Below are 24,906 nucleotides of genomic sequence, written 5' to 3'. Positions count from 1 at the left end.
TGGTTAGTTTAACATTGAAAATTTAATGCATATTTATAATTATACTGATAAAGAAATAATTAAATAATAATATCATAAAGAAACATAAAAGTTCAACATTTTTCAGTTAGTTACAAAAATGATATTGTACATAATTAATCAATTATTAGTTACATTTTAGAAGTCAAAATTATTAGGTATGATTATCTTTGAATATCTTTTATTCCGTTATCTAAAAATTAAATAATTGTTCTCAAAATTAGTTTTGTGATTTGATTTTTCATTGTGTTTTTGGATTAATTTCTATTTAATTTTTAATAGGATGTGACAATCAAAATATTAAAGCAATTTGATTTGATTGTGATAATTAATTTGTTTGATTTATATTTTGATTAAATTATTTATAATTCCCTAATTTTAAGCAATGTTTATTATTGATATAAATTTTCCGTAAATAATAAATTTTTGGAATATTAATATTTAATTTAATTTATATTCAATTTGTTGTTTGAATTTATGGACGAGTTACAAAAATGAAATATAAATTTGTAGTATTATATTTAATGAATTTATGGAATATTAATCGAGTAATATCTACTCATTAATGTTTTACATCATTTTTGACAATTTGTTTATATTTGGATTCATTAATCTATAATTTATTCTGACTTATTGAATTGCATTACGTGCATGATTAATTGAGCATATTACACAATTATTTAACATTAGAAACTTAATGCACAATTATAATTATATTGATAAATAAATAATTATATTTTTAATGTCATAAATAAATATTAGAACTCAATTTATGGATCAATTATAAAAATAATATTATACACAATTAATCAATTAAGTTAAATGATCAAATATAATAAGATGATGATACAANGATTTATTTAAAAATAAAAGGAATATGATTACCTATGCAATATTAAAATATAATGTTACTATAGCAATATTAAAATAATAATAATATCAATCATAAAATATTGTTTGTAGTTATTTTAGAGTCAAATAATAATATTTATTTTTATACTAATCTTATTTTAGAATCAAATAATAATGAAATTATAAATTTATTGATGATTTTTTGATTAATAGGATATTACTAACTATATCATGTTATGTATGTGTAAAAAAATGTTGGGAAAGTCGAGCAAGATGTTAAATCAGAAGATGTCCCATATTAAGTTTATCTGATTTAAACAGTTAAACCGTATGATCTGACTGTATGGTTTTATACATAATTAATAATTTTTAACAATATGAATGTACTGCTAACATATATGGTTTTAACCATGCGAATGCACGAGCAATATACATATTCTTAATCATAAATGTACATGTAATACGTGTTCTTAATCATGTGGCAAAAAAATATCGTCCCGTGCAAATACATGAGTAACTTGCTAGTTATATCTAAAGAATATTCATTTATTATTTATGTATACTACTTTTATTTAGTGATTAATAGTTATAATAATATAATATTAATATAGAAATGTTTATAGTGTTAGTACATATAATATTATCTCCAAAAAAATCACTTATTTCTTGTTTTTTTATTTTAATCAAAGCAATTTAATCTTTAAAGCTATATTATTGTACCAATTATCCAACTAGTGAAGTCATTGATATGATGGTATAATGATTCAACTAGTGGTTTACTAAAAAATTGTATATTGGTAAAGCTTGATATACAAATATATTATTTTTGGTACTACAAAGCGTATATTTTCACATTTTTTAGTAAGGAACTAATCTCTTTCGGAGTGCACAGTTAACTCTTCCAAATGTCGCTCGTAGGAATTGAACATTTAACCTTTTAGTCATCATATGGATCTAATAGATTACACAACTAGATTAACACTTTGTCGGTATATACTATGCTAACCTTTATGCTGAAAAATTAAATACTTATATTTACACATTGTTAAGATTCAAGCACAAACACCCTATTTAAAGTACCTCAATTAATGAAAGCATCAACAATCTTTGGAATTTAGATGGGAACAACGTGAAAGAAAAAAAGAATATTAATGATTACCAACATCGAGAAACACAAATAGAGGTGATGAATTATAATTTCAACCAGATTTTGTGGTCAATATGGTGCAAGGGTAGTGAGTAGTGTCATGTGCATAGTTTGTTTTTTGATCCTTTCGTGTCTAAATAATTCCTTTTTATCGTTCTTGTTGCTTAATGTTCACTTAACCATTCAACTAACTTTGTTAATAATGCGTAGTCCCCCATCATTTTTTCTCATAATGCAAGGCAGTGGGGCACAACCCTTTAATATCCTTCTCAATGAATGAATCTTTATATTGACTTCTTTTTGCCTGTTCTTAATGAGAAGATTATTAATCACTTGATTATACTAAGATTATTAGTTAAACTTGACCAATTGCAAGTTTCACTAATGAAATAATCTTCCTAACTCCTTCCCAACAAGTTTGTAAATATTACTCATTAGGGTAAAACCTGGCCACAAGAGTCATTATGATGTTTGTTTGTACTACCAAATATATTCTCTTACCATATGGGTAAATGTTCTTTTGCAAATGAACAATTTGGTCAGACCGGAGGTCTGAGTAAGAAAACTTATGGTTTTGGATGGAAGTAGATTTGGAACCGCCGGTAGAGGTATCTGAAAAGGTTATCCAATGATCAAGTCAGTATAAGACTAAAGTGGTAATGCTCGGAAGCAATAAATGAGATGGAAGAAGTAAGTTGAGTAATAATGATAAGTTGTGAGTTCTAAATGATACTTCCTGTTGTGGATACTCCTATTTATAGTGGATGACGTGCCTTGGAAGGTACTGTTGACATAGCCGACCATCCTGACCAACAAGGGGCTACTTTTCTTGTGTTAGGCGACTTTGACAGAGCCGTACTCTGTACATAGTTGACTTATAACCTATGGCAGATCTAGTAGTCGTATTGTAGTCTATCCTTATCATGTTGGTATGAGTAGATGGGATTGCAGACAACGTGACAATGCGTTATTGGCAGCATGTCAGGCGGAAGTGGTCTCAGAGTCGACCTATCGGGGTCGGTCGGTGGGCATGCAAGATCTCCTGACTTGTGTGTCTGGATCTTCATTGGTTAGGAAAGAGGACTATCCAGACAAATGGAAAACATAGATGACCGAGATGGAATAACAAAGAACTAATCTTTTTTTTATATACGTGATTATCATTTCCAATAAATACCGCTCTCAAATATCGAATTCATAATTTTTTTGACCTTTTTGAGATCTAGCAATGACTTGTACAACTAAAGTAACACCTTCTTCATAGAGTCACATGGTGTGTTAGTCACTTAGTTGTATTTTTTTGGTGTGTTACTTATATAAGTACACCCAAACTAACCTCGACCCAACCTCGAATAAAAAAATAAATCTATCCCCATGATTTAAGAGTGGGCGACCAACCCATTATTAAATTTGAATTGATAATATTATATTTCTCTGTTTTTTTTTTGTATGTGGAGCATTTTAACTTATTAAATAACAATTAAATTATCCTTGAGTTCAATCAATGATTAAACTTTGATATATAAAATAGAACAGAATATTTTCTTAATCTTTCTGCCACTAAAAACGAAAAATTGGAAAAAATTCACATGAAAAAAAATGATGAAGGACAAAAAATGTCTAAAAATAACATATAATTTAATTTTTCGAACCAGAAAATGAATGAATGACATAAGGAAATGAAGTACAAGCTGCAGCAACAGCTAGCAAAGAGTGAGAATCATGTGAAGTGTCACAATACACACACACTCTCTCTCTCCACGAATCACTCAAAAGCTTCAAACTTTAAACCTGTCAAATTCAACAAAATCATACCCTTTTGAGAACGTTTCTTCTTTTGGTTTTGGTTTTAATGGCATCAAATACTTCAAGGTTCATCAAGTGTGTCACCGTTGGTGACGGAGCTGTAGGCAAAACCTGCATGCTAATTTGCTACACAAGCAATAAATTCCCTACGGTATCATTGAATTGTTTTCTGCTATGAATATTTTTCACTTTATGGTTCAGTTTTAGTTATTGATCATCGTAAGTTTTATGAAATTAATGCCTCTTTTATGTGTGTGTGAGTTAAGGAAAGATGAAACAGTGTAATTCTATTCAAAGAACCTAACTTTTTCATCTGGGGTTGTCCTTCATATGTTGAATTTTAATCTTTCTATGTGTTTTGTTTTTGGTTGTTGATCAGGACTATATTCCAACGGTGTTTGATAATTTCAGTGCAAATGTGGTTGTTGAAGGCACAACTGTCAATTTAGGCCTTTGGGACACTGCTGGTATATTACACAAACTTATTTATTATTGTCGATGTTTTAAATTGCAGTCCGCAACAACATGAACCGTAATTTCGCACACTTGTTTGCAATTAATGCAACATAAATGCAGCGGGGCGCAAGTGCTATTTAAAACCATGATTGTTGTAGTATATTTTCAGCTACACAGACATAAAAACAATATTCATATGTTTATTTAATTATTGATGATCATGGTAAATGGGGGAGTATGAAATTCAGGGTCTGTTTGGTATGAATGAACGTTTTCTGATTTAATTTTAGATTATTATTGATAATTACTATGGTGATCCATATTTCATTATATTTCCAGTTAATTATGACTGTGATCGCTGTTTTCACTCTGTTTCCTGTTTCTATTATGATGTCAATCTTCTGCCTTGTGATATCTGATGAAACCTTTTAAAAACATGAACATAATGAAAACATAAAACATTTTCTCAAACCAGAGACCCTTAATTTCTTAAGTGCCTGAAAGAATTTTGTGATGTCAAATGGCAAAGGTTTTTATATTCCGATTGCTTCCGATATGTTTTTTAGGACAAGAGGATTACAACAGGCTTAGACCTTTGAGCTATAGGGGTGCTGATGTCTTTGTCTTGGCTTTCTCTTTAGTTAGTGGTGCAAGCTATGAGAATGTGTTGAAGAAGGTATGTTTGTGTTTCTGTGTTACACTGTTAGTATTTATTTTGACATATCTTTCAGATTTTTCTTCGGTTTTCTAATTTTGTACACATTGTGCGCTGCACAGTGGATCCCTGAGCTCCATCATTTTGCTCCTGGTGTCCCGGTGGTACTAGTTGGAACCAAATTGGGTAAGTCATCAAGCACAGGTCTTGCATATTAAAACCGAATACCATTTTGTCTTCTGATTGTAGATGTTCTTTTTTGGTCAAATTATTCATAACGCATTACCAAATGCGGGTTGAATAAGACATGTTTGACTAGAACCCACCTATTCCTTTTTGTTTATAGAAAAATAGCAATGTGCCTATATAAATAGATTACATTCCTTAGACTGTCATTTTGTTATGCTGAAACATGTGCTAATTTAGCAGTTACGAGAAATGTCTACTACAACATAATCATTCATTAAAAATCTGCAAAATGTGTCGAGTGAGTGAAATTAATATATATATATATATAAATTCAAAGGCTCATTTATCACAAAAATTACAAAAGGGTGGCATTTTATGTAAAGTAAGCATATAATCTTGTGGAGAAGGTAATTCTACAGTTGTCCATGAATGCCTTTTTTATAATCAACAAGAACTTTATTTTACATCTACTTTATGATTTGCCTGTGATCCATTAATGAGGTTACATTCAGCTATAAATGCAAACGTGACAGAAGGACCTTGCACCACAATAAGTGATGCACTTTATCAAAGTGATGTAATGCCTTTAATGGCTACTCTCATAGCATATCTTGAATACTTTCTTCTTGTTGTTATATTAATCACTTGCAAGATCAAATAAATTAGTATACAACTAAGGAAAAAGGACACGGAGTTTTTTTTACCTAAACGAAAAGGAAAGAAAGTTGGACCAAGTGGAGAATCATCGTAGTAACAAATTACAAGGCTGAGAAATGACTCAATTTTAGTTAGGCTTGTTAATGCAGAATCTTGACTATGAACTGCAGCATTGCTACATGGTAGGATGACAGAAAGTTTATTGTGAGAGAGACTAATTATGGCAATCATGAGCAGTGTAATCATCATCAAATGTCAACAGTTAATGTCATTATCTGCTCAGTTTGTTATTGATTCATTAATCACTCCAGATAACTTTTATGAACAAAATTCACAATTTGTGCCTTTCATCATGCAATACTGCTGACAACTCACATCACTTGAACTTTTTTTCTCCTTTTAACTTAAAGTGTGTCCCAAAATGATTATTTTCTAGTTTTGCAGCTTGTATTTGTAAGTAATATTTCTCTTGAATCCTTGGTGCAATAGCAAAATAGTAGGCTTAAGAAAATGCTTAATGAACAAAGTGAATATATTTCGTTTATTGGGGACACCTGTCATTCGCTTGTGGTGTTAATCGGTTCTGTATGGTGTTTTTTATGACCGTGTAGATCTTCGACAAGACAAGTACTATTTAGCGGATCACCCTGGTCTGGTGCCTGTGACTTCAGAGCAAGTACAATATCTTCCCTTATTAGCTGTGTACAGAGAGTTCCATAGGCATTGTTTACTGAAGCTGTTTGGTTTTGTTCATAACCAGGGCGAGGAGCTTCGGAAAATGATAGGAGCTGCATATTATATTGAGTGCAGCTCAAAAACTCAGCAGGTATGTTTATACTACCGTTTTATTCACACAACACTTTCACATTCTCTTCTAAGGAAAACTAACTTAACTCCGTTCCTAAAGAAGCATTATATCGGATTGTTCAGCAGCGATTTAACAGGTAAAATATACTTCAGGCATCAGACTTATTGCACTGAAGAGTGCAAGACCAGGGAATATATCTAAAATCAGGCTCCAGTGAGAAAAAGTGATGAAATGAAAAATGTTCGTTTGAAGGAGTAGATGAAGAGATAATATTGCTTTAGGATAAATGATTATAAAAAGATCTTGCTATCCATGGTTTTGCTGAAAATTTGATTTCTATGTCACATCAATGACACCATTTGTCCCTGTAATGACTGCACCGAGTTCGTAGATAAGGTTTGGGTCTTGTCACTTGTAAACATGGTTGGTGTTTGGAAAATGAATCCAAACTCAAACCAATTTGCATAGGAAGGATATTGTCTTGACTAAAAGTGGTGATTTCTATATTTTACTCAGTAGCTCAAGGAAGTTTAGTTCTCTTGAAGACAACCAAAAATTCTCATTTTCCGTAGTAATGCTTAGGATCTCGAATATCTATAATAAATATAAACTTTTAGTTCATCATCTACATGATATTTGGTGGTAAATGTCTATTGCAGTCTCTATTTTGCTTCGAAAGATAGTCCTCATCAATTTTGCAAATAAATGCTGCCTGTTGTTTATAAAAACAATGCTGCAAATGATTCTATTCTTATTGCATTTTCAGAATGTCAAGTCGGTTTTTGATGCTGCCATCAGGGTGGTCATCAAGCCCCCGCCAAAGCAGCAAGAAAAGAAGAAGAAGAAACAACGTCGAGGGTGTCTTATGTTAGTACACTTTCTCCACATAAGATCTTACAGTTTTGTTTTTCTAGCTGCTGGTTTTAGCTTTCATACTACATTCTCTCATATTTTCTGATGTTTTGTCAATCTTGCAATTTTACAATCCTGCATGCAAAACTTTTTCTTTACTTTTAAATGATATTATCATTAAAGGGTTATTGAATTCATGACTGTTCAGCGCTGTAATCAAATACCCTGACACTCGACCAAAGAATATGTGTACGGTTAAGACAACGTTTTCGTGGTTTTAATCGATCTCAATGAAATTGCAGAAATGTCATGTGTGGAAGGAATATTGTTCGTCATAAATGAATCAACTCATCAGTGCAATGTGGGAAGTGTGTTACCAACCTGTAGAAATATCAGAAGTGACTGAGTTATTTGGCTAGAGATTTGCAGAATATTTGGTTGTTTTAATTCCTGAATAGGTTTATAGACAGGATATATTTAAGCTTTTGTTCCTGTAAGGAAAGGATACAGAGCCAGTTTTTTTGGCTAGTTATATTATTTCTGTTGATAAGCTATACTTGATACTGAAATTTAAGTAACATACAAGAAATATATGAATGACAAGCAAATAAACTTTAACATGTATTTGTATATTTAATGTTCCATGTATTTGTATATTTAGCATACTTGTTATTTTTGTACTTGTATTGAGTGATAAAAATGTCATATCATTATATCTAAAGGATAAAAGTATTACATTCGGGAGAGAATAGATTCCTGTTGAAAATCTACGTAAGCGCTTCTCAATCTTATGTCATGAACTGAATTAGGTTTATAGCCATAAAATATACAATGGATTACATTGCCAAACTTGCCACGGTGGCTTGCTACAGTTGATTAGTGCAAGAGCATTTTTTGTAATTCTAATAGCCCGAATCTGGTCCCACTAGATTTTTCACCTTGTTTTATACGGAAGCTATTATTATGTAAGGTTGCTTACAAACAATTAAATAAAGCGCAAGAAATAAATGGAAGAGAGGACAATTTTTTATAATAAGGTTCAATCAATTTGTTTCTGTATCACATAAAGCATTAAGGAGTACCAATATATATTGTTAAAGAATAAGAAATTAAAAGCTCTAGCAGCTCATATGTTTTGGGCCAATTCGGTCTTTTTAATTGATGCCAAATAACTTCAATCTAAAATATAGTTTTGATTTCTCTCGTCCCTTTTAATTATAGGCAACGAAAGTATCCTTAACATATGTTAAGGCAACAATTTCCACCTTAACATAAGTCTTCAAGAGTATCTTTGATAATGTTATCAAGAATTTAGTTCTTCTTCAAAATTGTAGTGCAACTTCTCATACCGCCATCTAACAGAATGCACAATCTAACTCTAAGAATGTCTTTCAATATTATGAAACATCTATACCAAATTTCACAAATAATTGTCTTCTTCAATACTTAGTCCGACTAAGCCTTGAAGCTTCCTTGAAAAGTCTCAATTGCTAACTCATCTTATTAGCCCAAACATCACAACATCGCAACCAAATGACCAAGCCAAGTTGACCGAGAAAATTGCATTAGTCACACACCAACACGCACAACCTGACTGAGGAAACCACACAAATCTGACCGAGGAAATTGCATCAACCACGCACCAGAGATGCACCAACCTGACCGAGAATCTTGGATCAACCACGCACCATAGACTCACCAACCTGACCGAGAATCTTGCCTCACCCACACACCAAAGATGCATCAACATAACCGAGTAAGACATACCAAGCACACACCCTCTCGCCATGACAACACCACACCAAGGCACAATAGACGTGCATTAAGACGCACCAGACAATGTGCACCAAGACACATCAGTCAACCAAGTTGGCGCACCAGATTGCCAACTTGGTCCATACACCCCTATTACTTGACCTACAAGTTACCTTAGTTGTTTTCACCATTTTTCTATATTTAGAAGATTAGTTAATTATGTTAATAGTTAGTTAGCTTCTATATGCTACTTATATGGCTTGCAATTGCATTCAAATACATTGGAAATTATTCTTTCATATTTGACTTATCTTCAATAAACATAGAGGTATTATTCATACTTGTATCTTCTTCCATTCTCTTCTTCTTCCTCACTTGACAAGGGGAGTCAAAAAATTTCTTCCTTCTTTTCTGTGACATCTTGTCCTTGATCAATGATCAGCATCTACTTAAAAGTGAATTTCTGTGGGCAGAAGAAAAGTCAGTGATTTCCATTATAGAGCGAAGTCTAAGGACTTTTGAAGGGATGACTTTAGTTCATTTTCTTCGTGTAAAGGAAACAATTGTAAATAATGAAGAACCAACAATGAATTAAAAAACAAACCCAATTATATGAGGATGCACTCTTCGACTAAATTATATATAAAAAAAGGCATCTTTATCAAGTATGTCTTTTCATATTACAATACAATGCTTTTTTTAGTTTTCACTCAACTCTAACAACAATTTACTATCTAAAGTCCAGGTTCATATATATAATTGTTTTGCAAATCTTTTGGTTTTGGGCGAAACCCATAAGGCAAATTATAGAATGTGTGTTTCGGTGGATCCGTAGTTACAAATTGATTTTAGATGTTTTTCTTTACCCAAATCCAAATTTAAAGAGGAAATCATAAATGCGACATCTTATTTCGATTCTATTTTTTTTCAATAATTTGTATATGAAAAAGAAAGCATCTGGTGTATGTTTAGTATAGTTGTGAAAATTAGATTATAATTATTTGATTATAAGATCAATTTTTCCATTATAATTAAGATAAAAAATTTCATGTAAAAAGAAGTTCTTTTACCTAGTAAATTAGGAAAAAATGACATGTTTATATAAATTAGTAATATTTATTTGATACTTAACTTGTCCATACGAGAATAAATAAATTAAGAATTGGAGTTAAAATAACCTTGAAAGATAATCTTTAGCTCCCCTCTTTTTTATAAGCTATTTTAATCATAAATAAACATTGGAGGCAGCTTTTTATGTAAATAAGCTTTGTTTGGGAAAAAAAGCTCAACCAAAAACACTCTTTGAAGCCTCACACTCTTGCATTAAATTCTGAAGTACCATGATCCATATTTGAATGACCTTACACATCATATGTCTTCCCTAATCTGTTTTTTTATGCACCAACAAATCCTAATGACATATAACTACGCTCCTAGTAAGATCATGATGTTCGAGACTATAGGTACAAAAAGAGCTTCCCACTATTTTTTGCAAAGTTTTGCACTCATTGGTCATCATATTGACAACCAAAGATGCAACATTGTCAATCATATTTCTTTAAAAGGAGATAATAAGATAATGTGACATCTTATAATGATACTCTCATTATTTGTAAAATGTAATTAAGAATATATTTGGAATCATATTTATAATTAACCTTGCAAAGTTCATTCATAATGAGAGAGATTGACTTGTTATTTAAAAAAAGGTGTAGAGGATTGCTTTAGAAAGGAATATATCAGTTATTAAGGAAAATAATATATTTTCCTATAAATCTTTTTATATTAACATAGTGTCATATAATGATACTTTTCGTGTGAGTAAGATATTGTTGTTATCATACTTTCAACAATTCTAAATGACACGAAATAATATTTATTGGCTGGGTCATGATCAAATCGCTCTCTTTAAGACGTTTCGTAGCAATACTTTTTAAGACGTTTTGTCGCCATGATAAAACAGTTCAGATCTCTGTTATCAGATTCTTACTGCACAGTAAGAACCAATCTCGAGTACACCCACCACAATATGGCTATCAGTGTCAATTCTTAAAATTCTTACAATATGGTTACCAGTGCAAATTCTCGAAATTCTCACAATATAGCTACCCATGCCAATTCTTTTCCCACTATACTGACTACTAGTGTCAGTTCCCGAATTGTCCATAATTTGGCTACATGTGCCGGAAATGTATATGCTGAAAATATGAGGGAGAAAGAAAAAGTTGAATGAAATCGCATTCAACTTGGGGCGAGTTATAATGAGGGGGGATGCCTCTATTTATAACATGAGATTTTTTGCATGTTCCTCATTTCTCCAATGTGGGACTTGAGAATTGTTTTTTTTTTAACTTTTCTATATGAGACTTGAGAGTTTTTTAGATTTCTTCCCACTAGTGGCTTTCAACAAACCAAGTTCCAACAATCCCCCACTTAAAATTAAAAAAACGATTTCCAAGAATTTTTGTGGTCTCAATAAGACTGTGCATAAATAAAGGTGTCATGTGACTTGAACATTTGCATAGTAAATAAGATCCAAATTTTACTAGAGTGACTCGTAGTCTTGAACTCTATCTCCGATATCAAACCACACACAACTTTTTCAAAGGTGTATTATATAAAGCGTGTGCATTAAAGATCATGCACGTCTATCCCAGTATAGTGAAAGCTCTAGAAATTTATGCCCCAACATTTCATAGGAAGCAGCCCCCACTTCCATATTCACATAGGTGAGTCTACGAGGAGTACTCCTGTAGTATAGATACTTCACTTCAATTGGAGTATAGATCTCATTAAGAGTTTAACTCATCCTTACATATGCTTCAAGAATCATGTTTCTCATAATTTTATAGCATGTTTATTCTATCACTTTACAACTTGTTGTTACCCATTGAACCTATTTGTTGGGATCTCTATTCAGTTAGGTCGGGTTACTATCATGAGTGATCTTCGTTCAAAGGGTAATAGTCTCATACTCTTAGTAGTATTATAGATTTTCTCTCTAGCTAGTCATTTCGTCAAAGGATCTGCTAAGTTATTCTCAGCGCATACATAATCCACTCTAACAATTCTTGTAGAGAGTAACTCTCTAATTGTGTTGTGTTTACGACGAATTTGTCGTTTCTTACTGTTATAAAAGTGGTTCTCAATTTTTGCAATAGTCGTGATACTATTAAAATGGATCAACACAGCTAGCATCAGTTTTTCCCATAGGGGAATCTTTGCAAGCAAACTTTTCAGTCAACTTGCTTATTTAGTAGTTGTTATTAGTGCTATCATCTCAACTTCCATAGTGAATTGAGCTAAAATAATTTGTTTCTTGTTAGACTCTAAATAGTCCATCTCATCATTTATGGCTTCTTGCCACACATCAACATCCAAAGAAGTCAAAACTTATTGGAGAGTTGATGGATTCTCCTATAATATATACACCATATAATCATGTCTATACTCTCTAGCAGTTATTGCTCTCTTACTTTTTCTAGGTTCTATTTCAAACCCTTCATTTTTTATCATTATCTCTAATCACATGTATGTAACTAGTTGATGTGCCCCCACTATTCCTGAATTTAAAAAGGAATTTCTTTTTATTGAAGTCAACACTGTCAGACTCAATGATCACTTTTGCGTTAATATCATAAATCATGTATGTCTTGCTGTTTACATCATACCCAATGAATACACACTTATAGGCTCTAGTTGTGAGTTTAATTCTTTATGGACATACCTTCATAAATGATTTTATGAGCAATTCTCTTTATCTCATTGAACTTAGACTCTACTAATTTAATATTAGTCATCTGATACTTAAGGTAGCGACTAACAACATACTTTTTAGTCTCGGCTTCCTTAGTATCATATTTCTTTTCAAGTGCATACCAAATTAATTTGGCAGACTTGTATGATTTGTAGTAATCATAGAGATCATCTGATAACTCATTCAGAATGAAATTCTTATAAAGATAATCATTTTCAACCAGAGAGCTGTATTAATAGCTAGTTTATTCATTTCCTTTTTTTCACTCTCATCCAACACTACTAGGATATCAGTTTTCAGAACGTGTGCAACTTTTCTCACAGTGAGGAACGTTTGAAGTTAATCTCATCAAACCGAAATGGTTTGTTCAAGTCAAAGTCGTTCGTTCCAGTAATATTATCTACGAATATCATTGTAATATAAACGTCTTAAAAATGTTCTTATTATAGCTTGCAACAATACTAAATGACACAGAATAATACTTATTGACTGAGTTACAACCAAATCACTCTCTTTATGACGTTTCATAGCACTGCCCAAATGTGTAAGTAGACTATCAACCACGCCGTCCCTAAGATAAAACAGCTCAGATCTCTATTATCAGATTCTTACTGCACGAACCAATCTCGAATACACCCACTACAATATGGCTATTACTGCCAATTCTCAAAATTCTTACAATATGGCTAACACTGCTAATTCTCGAAATTCTCATAATATGGCTACCCATGCCAATTCTTTTCCCACTATATTGACTATAGTGTCAGTTCTCAAAATGTTCACAATTTGACTACTTATGCCAATTCTTTTCCCTCAATACTGACTACGAGTATCAGTTCTTGAAATTCCCACAATTTGACTGTTTGTGTCAATTCTTAGTGCCGCAAAAAGAAAGGAGGGGGAGTTTGCCGAAAATGAATCGACAAAAAATACGAGGGAGAAATAAAAAGTTGAATGAAAACACATTCAACTTGGGGCGAGTTATAATGAGGTGAGAATATCTCTATTTATAACATGAGATTTTTTTCATATTATCTCTCTAATGTGTAACTTGAGAATTGTTTTTTCCAATTTTTCTATGTAGGACTTGAGAGTTTTTTAGATTTTACACTTAAAAGTTCTCACTAATGACTTTCACTAAACCAAATTCCAAAAGTAAACAATTTGTTAAGAGAATCATTACTCAATTATTAATGTTTCAATATTAGGCTCAAATGTGTTTAAATTTTAAAACTCTCCCTCCTTAATTTAATTTAAGAGCACATGCAACTTGTCTCTTAAAACGTGTCATGTGCAGAGAAACAAAAAACGTGTTGCTGTTTCAATTTCAAGTAGTCACAACATTGCATATATATCAAACAATTATCTCAAATTCCATCTTATACTTATAAAAATATGATATGTTAATCAAAAAAATTTAAAAAATTATTATTTTTTATTTTCATTTCATTTTAATTAATGCAAGAGAAATTTACGAACATGATTTAGAACATTAGATCATTATTGCATGCATCCTACAGCTGCTGAACAATTAATAGCCGATACATATGTTCCATTGCTGTCATGAAAATGGCGTTTGCATGAAGAATTTTCCAAAGGATACTTTTTGCTACAACCGGATTTAGTTATACTATTATTTTTGGAGTGATAATATACTTTCACATTAATTTTTTGAAAACCACTTTTTACACTTATTTTACCCGTCACTAATTGTTCTCTGTTTTTTTCTTTCTTTCAATTTTTAGATGCATTGATGTAGTTATCAACTACGGTCAATCTGTACCCCCACTCCTTTTTAATGCTAACAGAAGCTAGGAGCCTAAAAAATTAATGCCATTTATTGATTTTGACGTGTTGTAACTGAAAAATAAGATGTCTTATGTGTTAAGAGTAAGGATATATACTCATCCACAATAAAATTTGACCTATGTTACTTGCATTTATTAATAAACTAATAAATAAAATATTATTTTCTGATATATGTTGTAGGAAAATTTAGTATTAAGATATATCATTTTTCATAAGTTTGTGATGGGTGCAAAATAACATATCACATTTTTTGGGACAAAATTTTCTGTCTGGCATAGGTGTGATACTAGATACACCACTTCTTATCATGAATCAACATAAATTATTTAATTAAAATATTGATAATTTAATATGTTTTTTGGCACACCATGTGTAACAGCTTAATTTCACCCCACTATAGGTTATTGCCTTATTTGTATCGTTTTGACTTTCGACATAATTTGACCATAGTTTGTAATAATATAATAAAGCCTTTTTCCTTTATCCATACAAAAACAAAATAAATGTTAACACCATTTTTCGTGTAAACTTTTCCCCCTCAAAATTCCATGTTTATTAAAACTTCAAATATACGTTTAAAAGGTAAAATCAACGAAAACTTATTTTAAGGAAAAAAACATAAATTTTCCCGGAAGAAAAAAACATATGAAGACAAATTTAGTCCCTTAAAAAAAATAAAACTTCCAATATGGTTTCCAAATCTGTTAAATGCTTAAGATACAATTTAGGGAAAATTTCCCACTAAAAATCAATTTAAAGTCAAACATCATTTGAATTTGTTAAGATAAAGTTAATCTTTTTCAGGAAAGAAATAAATATCTGATAGATGAATTAATTGTGGTATTTATTGGTAAGAAGAGGAAATAACTTGGTCGGGTGCCAGTTGTAAGTGATTAAAGGACAACCAAGCAAACATGTATTCAGTGACTTGGGGATAAACGTATGTGTCGGCTGTCTTGTCTTTTTTTTTTCTCTTCCATGGTTTCACTTTCACAGTTTTTAGGTTTAGCTTAAAAAAATAATCACTTCAATGGTTAGCTGGTTCACTCCCCAATATTCCCTTCCATGTGATCTTCCTTTTTCCCACTCTCGCTAAACGGCTAAACAAACAACCTGCTTTTAAATCCAATCACTTTTTTTCGCACCTCTTCTTACTTCATTTAATAAGCCTTTATTGGCAGATTAATAAAGTCAATTTAAACTTAAAGATATGTTTTATACTAGAAAAAAAAATGAAATGCAAGATAATATATAAATTTTATATACTATTACTATACCATCAACGTTTAAATATTGAACAATATAATAAATATATATAAATATTTATAATAATAATATAAATATATTAACTCTTTATAATATATACGTTAAAATAAATATTTTTGTTGAAAATGGTAATTAAGTATGGAAAATTATATATCTCATAGTGCAAAAAAGTAATATTTGTTCATAAAATAATTTTGAGTGTAATATTTATATATTTACGGTGTAAAAATTTATATTTATATTTAATATGTTATGAATTATTCATTTGTATTATTTTTATTTAAGAATCAACAATAATTATAAATAAATAATATAATGAGAATATAAAAAAAATTAATTTGTCATTATATATCTATTTCTCAATAATTTTTATTTACTAATGATTGTTTTAAGAATGGAATATTAACGAATTTTTTTAAGCTGGTTTACATGTTCTTTAATAAATTGATATTCAATGTTTCATATACGACAATGTTTTCACGATAAAATAATAAATCGAGTACACTGCAATAGAAAGTGTAGAGTGTGAAGAAGGGAAGAGAATCTTGATCTCGAGTTCAGTACTAACTTCCTTTCTCCTTGCTCATTCTGCATTCTCACTCACCTTTCTCATTTCCCATTGCTTTTTTTCAACTCTACTCACTCCAACCAAACCCTACACTCTCTCTATATACACACACACATACTCTTCCCTATTATCCAACGTTGTTGGTGTGGTACCTCAGTTTTTTTTACTTTATACTCTTTTCATTTTCATCCAAAGGTGCTTTCTTTTTCTAATAATCTGAACAATAATTATTGGAATAATTACTTTTTACAATAGGGGAACTCTCTAGTTTCAGAACTCTCAGTTAAGCTATCATTTTCTGCTCTTATTAGCTAAAAAACCAAACTCTATTTTTCCACTTTTATCTTCTTCTCATTTTTTTAAGGTTGCTTTGTGAGTTTTGTTTTGATTCTCATTTTTTTAAGTTCTTAATATTCTTCTCATTTTTCTTCAGAGTTAGGAAGCAGTAATGGCAGGAGGAGCTCCAGCACCAAAAGCAGATGAACCACAACCACATCCACCAAAAGATCAATTACCCAATGTTTCTTACTGCATTACTAGTCCTCCTCCATGGCGTGAGTATATAACTTCAAAAAAAAGCAATTTTTTTAATTTTTATTATGCTAACTTTTTTTGTTCCCATTTGACAACTTTTATCTCCTTGTCAAAAGTTGGTTTCTATAATTTGTTTCAGTACTTTTAGGATTAGTTTCCAGATTGTTGCTTTAGCTTAATAAATCATCATTCTTAAGCTGGTGGAGGAAATAAGGGAACAAAAATCAGGGAAGATAAAAGAGTTCTGGGTCTTTTAATTAATTCATGATCTTTGTTTCATGGTTTTTCATTTTCAGTTAATGTGTCATTTTGCTTGTGTGAGAGATTTGTTCTGTTTTATGCTAGCGGTAATCGGATTATTTTTTACTTTTCATATGATTGGAACTAATTTGAGAAGTCCTATTTCCGGTTCATTGAAATTCTTTTAAACCTATTGATTTCTCTTATCTGTTGTAATTCTACATTCATATTGAGGTTCTTCGTAGTTGTTTCCAGATCCGGATTGGGTACTTTACAAACCATTTTGTAGTTAATAGTAGTAATAAGATTCTTTAAAGATAAGAAAAAACATTATGATCCATGTTGCTAAATTTTGGAGCATTTTATGATTTATAACATCATTGAGGCCATGCAGTTAATAACTGCTAATTAAAGAATGTGATTAATTCCGCTAAATTCACTGCATGTTTGTTGTCATGTTTAGTTACCTCCAAAAGTGCGCCGCAAAAGCTACTTGTTTGTTTCTGCAAAAGCTACTATGAGTAGCTTTTCCTGCCAAAGTTATTGAGAGTAGCTTTTGCCCAAATGGCGAACGTCTTGCATGGCCACAAACAATGTCACATCAGATTTCATTAAAGTACGAAAGGTTCCATTGCCTTTGTAACAACTATTCTAATAAACCTAATGACTGATATTGTTATCCATGCAAGTCTTGCTCGCCCAAGTGTGGTTCTCAACCTGGAAACCAAAGACAAGCTGAATGCACCTTCTGTCATCATGCTACCTAGTTTAAACTAAAATATTTAAGAATCTCCACTTCCCCCATACCCAAAATCCCTGGACTTTGCTTTGTTGGTAAACGAGTCAATGATATCTATTTTTGCTTCTTTATCGATTTGATTTGATGAGAAATTTGAGGGCATTCTGAATTTCTGATGCAGCTGAAGCCATACTTCTTGGTTTTCAACATTATCTTGTCATGCTTGGTACAACTGTGCTAATTCCAACTGCTCTTGTTCCCCAGATGGGAGGTGGCAATGTAAGCATTAAGTATTAAATATAAAAGAATTTCAAATTTAACGAGGACTGATTTTGAAAGGGATATCTGACTGGGATGCTCTTTTTAATATGTGATTGGGTAATGTTGCCTGTTGTAGACCCACTTAGTGGGTCCAACCCGTTCCCGGACCTTGTGCGTAGCGAGACCTTTATAGTACCAGGTTGTTTAATCGGGTAATTCTATTGACAATTCAATTTGTCTATCTACACTCTGTATTAACCAACCAGCATTCTAGGTTCAAAATTTTCATAATTACCATTGGTTAATAGAGTGTGAATAGACAATTAAGAATGTTAATACTCTCACCCTATCTGACCATGCGATTGAAGTTGCACTTTTCTCCAAGCCAAATATTATATATAAAAAAGAAAAGAATATTAAATGTGAAGTCCATTTTTTGCAGGAGGAGAAGGCGAAAGTGATCCAAACACTACTCTTTGTAGCTGGAATTAACACATTGTTGCAATCACTGTTTGGAACTCGATTGCCTGCAGTAATTGGAGGGTCTTATACCTTTGTGCCAACGACAATCTCAATTATTCTTTCTGGTCGATTCAGTGATGAAGCAGATCCAATTGAGGTCTTGTGATCCGAATGAATCTTGAGATCTTAAATTTTGCATGTTTGATACTTGATATACCTGCTATATTACTTTACACTGTACAGAGCATAAATGTGCTAATAAGGATTGGGCACTGGTTTAGGTTTGTGGCAGACCTGAAATGGACATGTTTCCTCCGACCTAAACTTTCTTTGTTAAAAGAGAGCATAAATTCAATTCAAGAAGCAGAATAAAACAACAGATTTTGGTGCTTATTTGATCACTTTATTCACCTGCATTTTGCTTTTACCGTTTCTTCTATTCAGAAATTCAAGAGGATAATGCGGGCAATCCAGGGTGCACTTATTGTTGCTTCAACTCTTCAAATAGTACTAGGCTTTAGTGGCTTATGGCGTAATGTTGCAAGGTTGGTCTCAGGTTCTTAGTTAGTGGTTGCATTATACTTTCTTCTGTTGTTTCTCCAAGCTGAGTTGATGTTTGAAGCAGCTTGAGTGTTTTGTGCTAACTATGTCGTTCCTAGAAACTGAAAAGATGAAAATGGACTACATATTCTTGTAAGTGAGCATATTTTTAAGTTAAGCTCAACTTATTTCTTCAGGTTCTTAAGTCCACTTTCAGCAGTTCCTTTGGTGTCTCTTGTCGGTTTTGGGTTATACGAGTTAGGCTTCCCCGGGGTAAGACTTATGTTACATTTAAATTGCTCATGTTCATAGTTAATTGATGAAAAAATAATTCAATACTGGTTCCTGGTTTGAGTGCAGGTTGCTAAATGCGTAGAGATTGGACTGCCTGAGCTGATATTGCTGGTTTTTATTTCCCAGGTAGAGCACTTTTAAAATGTCATATTTCTAAATCTTACTAACATAATCTCAGTTCAATTTTTTACTCCTGTTTTCTTTACTTTTCTAGCATGATATTTTTATGAAACTGAGTTTGTTAATGGTTGTCATGCAGTTCGTACCCAACGTGCTACATTCAGGAAAACATGTCTTTGACCGTTTTGCTGTTTTATTTACAATTGCAATTGTGTGGCTATATGCTTATATACTCACTGTTGGAGGGGCCTATAAGAATGCTGCACCTAAAACACAGGCAACTTGCCGGACTGATCGTGCTGGCCTAATAGATGCTGCTCCGTGGTTAGTTATGGGATTTCATCAACTATTTACTGTCAATGGGGTTTCTTATTTGGCAATGGAGAAAAAAATTGAAGTCCTTATTTGCTCATATTTTACTTAACAGATAATTTTGAACCTTTGAGGTGTGGGTGAAATGTGTGCTAGAAAAATTCAAAGTCCTACTATGGGTCTTTCTTATTATTTCCATTTACATGTAGTATTTTTATGATAGTTGTGCTTTGTGATCTTGTGTCTAAGTGGAGAGAGATTCTTCTTATATCATCGAGTGAAATTTCACATCTCAGTTTCCAATGTGAAGAATCTCGGGATGACTTTGATACGGTTTCTTTACTTTTCTTCCTCTTTTCAGTTGCCAAATATGTATGACCTTTTTGTTTCAAAATCCCGCCTGTAACCTGTTGAGTATAATGCTGTATTAATTGCGAAGAGGCTACTTTTACTCAAGAGGTTGTTGACCACTTGATTGTATTGTGATGTAGAAATTGTGAATCATCAAATCATTTTCTGTTGAGTATGATTGTTTTGCCACTCTTCAACTTTTTATTTGATAGTTAAACCTTTCAGCATGACATAACTGATATTCTTAAGTTAAGATTTACTTTCTTATTGGTCTTTATTCTAGGAAATTACTATTTAGGCATAGTTTTCTGTGTGCCAAAACTCATGAGAGATTTTTTTATGGATTTCGTTTGCAGGATATCTATCCCATATCCCTTCCAGTGGGGACCACCTTCATTTGATGCAGGTGAAGCCTTTGCCATGATGATGGCATCCTTCGTTGCTCTTGTTGAGGTAATTTCTTCAGGTCCTCTCAATTTTTTTTTAAATTGGTGCAAGAATTCTGTTTTGTTTATCAATTGTATTTTTCTTGCTATCCAAGATTTATTCTATTAGCTTCTATATTCATAATTTTCGTTGATCTTCAGGGAGTTTTATCAGTGCATTGCAGCTAGACATTCAGGACAACATATTATTCTTACTTTTCTTGGCAACAATGTTTTTTACTGAAATTATCGTGCTCTTTTTAAAACAAATTTTACAAGTCAAGTAGCTTAGCATCATGAATGAGGTCCTTTTAATTTTATTTTTCAATTTTAAGATTTGGTTCTAAAGTCAGGTTTTTAACCCTAAGAAGAGCTTTATCAGTAGCTTCAATTTTGTCGAAAAAGGCTGATTTTGTTTTCTTGAATGATAATGGTAAATTGGGAACCCTATTGATTGTGCTCATAGTTTAAATGCTTAAATATAAGACTGCTTTATAAGAGAAATTTAGCACCAAGGTGAAAATGATTACGAAAGAGCAAGACCGGATTAAATGAGAAATGTGATGTTCATTGATACGAACACAGTGGTTTCGAATCTCTCTCCCGCTTGTGGAAAGATCTGGAACTCTCCATTCCTCTCTTTTCCAATACTACCGATAATCCCTCTCTTCCTGCAATTCACTTGTAATCACTAACTACTATCATCATAACAGCGAACAACTGTTATTCCATATCATTTACCTTTAATCATCATAAATTAGAAAGGAGGCACTGGCTGGCATATTATTGAACGACTTGAAGGATACTAAGACGTAACTGCTCTAAGTGTCGGGATATTGATCTACTTACTTTTCTTTTATCACCTAAATTCAACCAATGCAGTAGTTATGATAGCCTTTTATTCATTTCACTTGAAGGAAATAAACAATAATATTAGTATGTAATTGTACTGAAATCCAGCATGCACATATTGGTGTTATTATGTGTAGGCCAACAGGTTCGGATCATATAACTTTTATGGTTGTGCATTAGCTGCAAACTAGTTTTATAGTTGTCGCTTCACAATTTTCAATGGATGATATTGCTTCACTAGAATTAAAGTAGATACTCACTTGTTTTGTTTGCCGCAAGCAGTCTAGTGGAGCTTTTATTGCTGTTTATCGGTTTGCAAGTGCAACACCATTACCACCGTCTATTCTTAGTCGAGGTGTTGGCTGGCAGGTACAAAGATAGCTAGTACTTCTACATTTAAAGATATGCAAATAAGTTTTATTTGTGTTAATAAACAAAGTCAGTGGCAATTCATAATTGATAATACTGATGAATTGAGCATACTCGCCAGGGAGTTGGTATTCTGTTATCGGGATTGTTTGGAACTGTCAATGCATCCTCTGTATCTGTGTAAGACCAAAGTCATTCTGTTTTTAAACTATAATTGAGAGGAAACAACATTCATCTTTATGAAATGAATTTTTTTTGGTTTGCATGTATAGAGAAAATGCTGGCCTTTTGGCTTTGACTCGAGTTGGCAGTCGAAGAGTTGTGCAAATATCTGCTGGGTTTATGATTTTCTTTTCAATTCTTGGTGAGTTGGAGCATTACTCTCAGTGCAATGTTTCTAATTTTTTACGCCTAGTTTGCCTTATTCTACTGCATTTTCTTCCTTTCAACACTTACTGATTTTTCTGTACCGTGCAGGTAAATTCGGAGCAGTTTTCGCATCCATTCCACCTCCCATTATTGCTGCTTTGTACTGCTTGTTCTTTGCTTATGTTGGTATGTCTGATTTAAGATAGAAACATTCAGACTTTACTTATTTTTTATAGTATAATGAATAGCATGTAATGATTCCATTTTCATTATCATATGTAGGGGCTGGAGGTCTTAGTTTTCTTCAGTTCTGCAACCTCAACAGTTTTAGAACAAAGTTTGTACTAGGCTTCTCCATCTTCCTGGGCTTGTCTGTGGCTCAGTACTTCAATGAGTACCAAGCAATCAACGGATTCGGTCCCGTCCACACCGGAGCAAGATGGGTATGGAACTACGAATACGATATATAAAACCTTGAAATGTTCTTAGCTTATGTTGAGTTCAATCACACTGACATTTTTATGCACATGCAGTTTAATGATATAATCAATGTGCCATTCCAATCAAAAGCATTTGTTGCTGGAATTGTGGCATATTTCTTGGACAACACACTACATAAGAAAGAAGGTGCTATTAGAAAAGACAGAGGCAAACACTGGTGGGATAAGTACAAGTCCTTCAAGGGTGATACAAGAAGTGAAGAGTTTTATTCATTGCCTTTCAATCTAAACAAATATTTTCCAGCAGTGTAGTTCTGCAAAAGAACCATAACCATATAAGGTGGCTTCATCAAATATTGATTCACCATAGTGGCTGAAAGGTCTTGGTTTGATAACTTGTTCTAATATATTAGATTGGACCATGTTATAGGCTATAGCTATATATGAATCCAGTATCCTTTGCTAGAGAATATTCTGTAACATTTTATTTTGTTTCTGTAAATGCTGAACTGGAAAGTGGATTCATGGTAGTGATGTGCATGTTTTATTTAACAACTGATTGATTTGTTATTATATTAGTTCACTTTATTTCCCTCATACATTGCATTTTTTAACTGTTATTTAACCTTGTTTAAATTTTACAAATATAAATCTTAGTTACCATAAAAAGGACGACTTAGGCTCTACCTAGTAAAATTTAGAGAGAATAGATGTATGTAACTTTCTAGTCATCAGCATGATATATTATTTCATTTGTAATATTAATATAGATGATTAACAAAAATCGAACATTTATCCTTTTTGGTTTATCTAGAATCGAGTGAGACTTTGACTCTTGTTGGTTAATAAGTTGAAGCATTGCAAAAGAAAGACTACCTCTGTACAATTATAATAATCACTTAACGAGTGATCTTGTATTTTTTACTCACTCCGCATACTACATATGAAAATTGCTATAATTTTTTATATGAAAACGGGTAAATTAAGTAAATGTGTTTAATATCCATTGTGAATGTGTCAAATTTTTTTTACACAGTCACTATAAAGTTTGATACACATATTTTCTGAATGAAAAAATAATAATTGAGGATATAGGTGGGAACCACGTGATTTTGTCAGTAAATAAGACCAAATCACCAGAAAGACATGATATCTGATACGATGCTGGCTTTACCTCCTGATATATATAATTTCAATATTATTTTGTTCACAAACTCAACTACCGACCATATATCCTTATAATGTGGTTTAACAATAAAAGATAATTGTTTATAATGTTCACCCACACACTATAATTATATCACCACTCCCTCGGGTCAAAATGTCATCATGCATTGCATTTGGAAAGCTTCTCTTTTTTATTTTAAACATTATTATATTTACAAATTTATTAGAACAAATTGATACTATTTTTTATAGTCAAACGAATTTATTCAAAGGAGTATAAGGGGATTCAAACTATTACAAGATAATGTACATAATCACCCCATATACAGCATAGGGGTTAATACACCAATCTGGTAAAGCAAAGTTTTTTCTCTTGATCTGTCAGCCATAGTCAGGACCAAACCTTATTAATACTAAAGTGCCTTCACGAGATCATCTCCAATATTGAAGAGTACAATATTTCATAGATCTCTTTATATGTAACATACAGAAATATAAGGCTTTGTTTGGGAGTTAAGAGGGAAAGGAAAGGAGAGGGATGAGAGGGTAAAGAGGGGGGAGGAAAGGAAGGAGAAGGGAGGGCAAATCCAACTAAACCTCTCCCTTGTTTGGGAGTGTGAAATTTAGATAGGAGGGGATGGAAGGTTAATGTAATACAAAAATACTATTTTACTCCCTCCTTTTAAAAAATCAATAGTATGTTATGTATTATATGTTATAGAATAATATTAGTAAGGGTAGTTAGGTAATTTGGCTTATTTTCCTCCCAAAACATCCCAATTTGGGGAACTGAGTATTTTGGCATTTGGAGGATTTGAGGGGGTTTGAAAAATCCT

The 24,906-nt window shown here is 32.1% G+C and overlaps 1 protein-coding gene and 1 pseudogene across 7 annotated transcripts; both read left to right on the top strand.

Moving 5' to 3' along the window:
• LOC109357334 lies at positions 3,667-8,058 on the top strand (annotated as a pseudogene).
• Positions 11,098-23,458, top strand: LOC109357303 (nucleobase-ascorbate transporter 6-like). Of its 7 annotated transcripts, XM_019601220.1 has the most exons (16): positions 16,756-16,877; positions 17,029-17,149; positions 18,290-18,387; positions 18,812-18,988; positions 19,276-19,376; positions 19,569-19,644; positions 19,732-19,791; positions 19,925-20,109; positions 20,805-20,901; positions 22,008-22,094; positions 22,216-22,274; positions 22,367-22,458; positions 22,572-22,649; positions 22,746-22,906; positions 22,997-23,259; positions 23,300-23,458. In XM_019601220.1, the coding sequence occupies exons 2-15, from the start codon at positions 17,044-17,046 to the stop codon at positions 23,213-23,215; spliced, it is 1,596 nt and encodes a 531-aa protein (XP_019456765.1). In that variant the 5' UTR covers positions 16,756-16,877; positions 17,029-17,043; the 3' UTR covers positions 23,216-23,259; positions 23,300-23,458. The 7 variants fall into 7 exon arrangements, with proteins under 7 accessions (XP_019456755.1, XP_019456728.1, XP_019456737.1 ...); XM_019601210.1 differs by lacking the exon at positions 16,756-16,877 and adding an exon at positions 11,098-11,110 and having other exon boundaries at positions 22,997-23,458; XM_019601183.1 differs by lacking the exon at positions 16,756-16,877 and adding an exon at positions 16,478-16,582 and having other exon boundaries at positions 22,997-23,458.

The sequence above is a fragment of the Lupinus angustifolius genome, chromosome LG01 (assembly GCF_001865875.1).
Source record: "Lupinus angustifolius cultivar Tanjil chromosome LG01, LupAngTanjil_v1.0, whole genome shotgun sequence".
NCBI classification, from domain to species: Eukaryota; Viridiplantae; Streptophyta; class Magnoliopsida; order Fabales; family Fabaceae; genus Lupinus; species Lupinus angustifolius.
Note: the sequence above shows the minus strand (reverse complement) of the source record. Positions and strands in the feature narration are given on the sequence as shown.

Bases quoted from the DNA above. Each gene is read 5' to 3' on its own strand.
- LOC109357303 (XM_019601210.1), top strand. From the start codon at position 17,044: ATGGCAGGAGGAGCTCCAGCACCAAAAGCAGATGAACCACAACCACAT. The intron at 19,792-19,924 runs GTAGAGCACTTT...GTTGTCATGCAG, and splicing joins TGCTGGTTTTTATTTCCCAG to TTCGTACCCAACGTGCTACA. The intron at 22,095-22,215 runs GTACAAAGATAG...CATACTCGCCAG, and splicing joins GTCGAGGTGTTGGCTGGCAG to GGAGTTGGTATTCTGTTATC.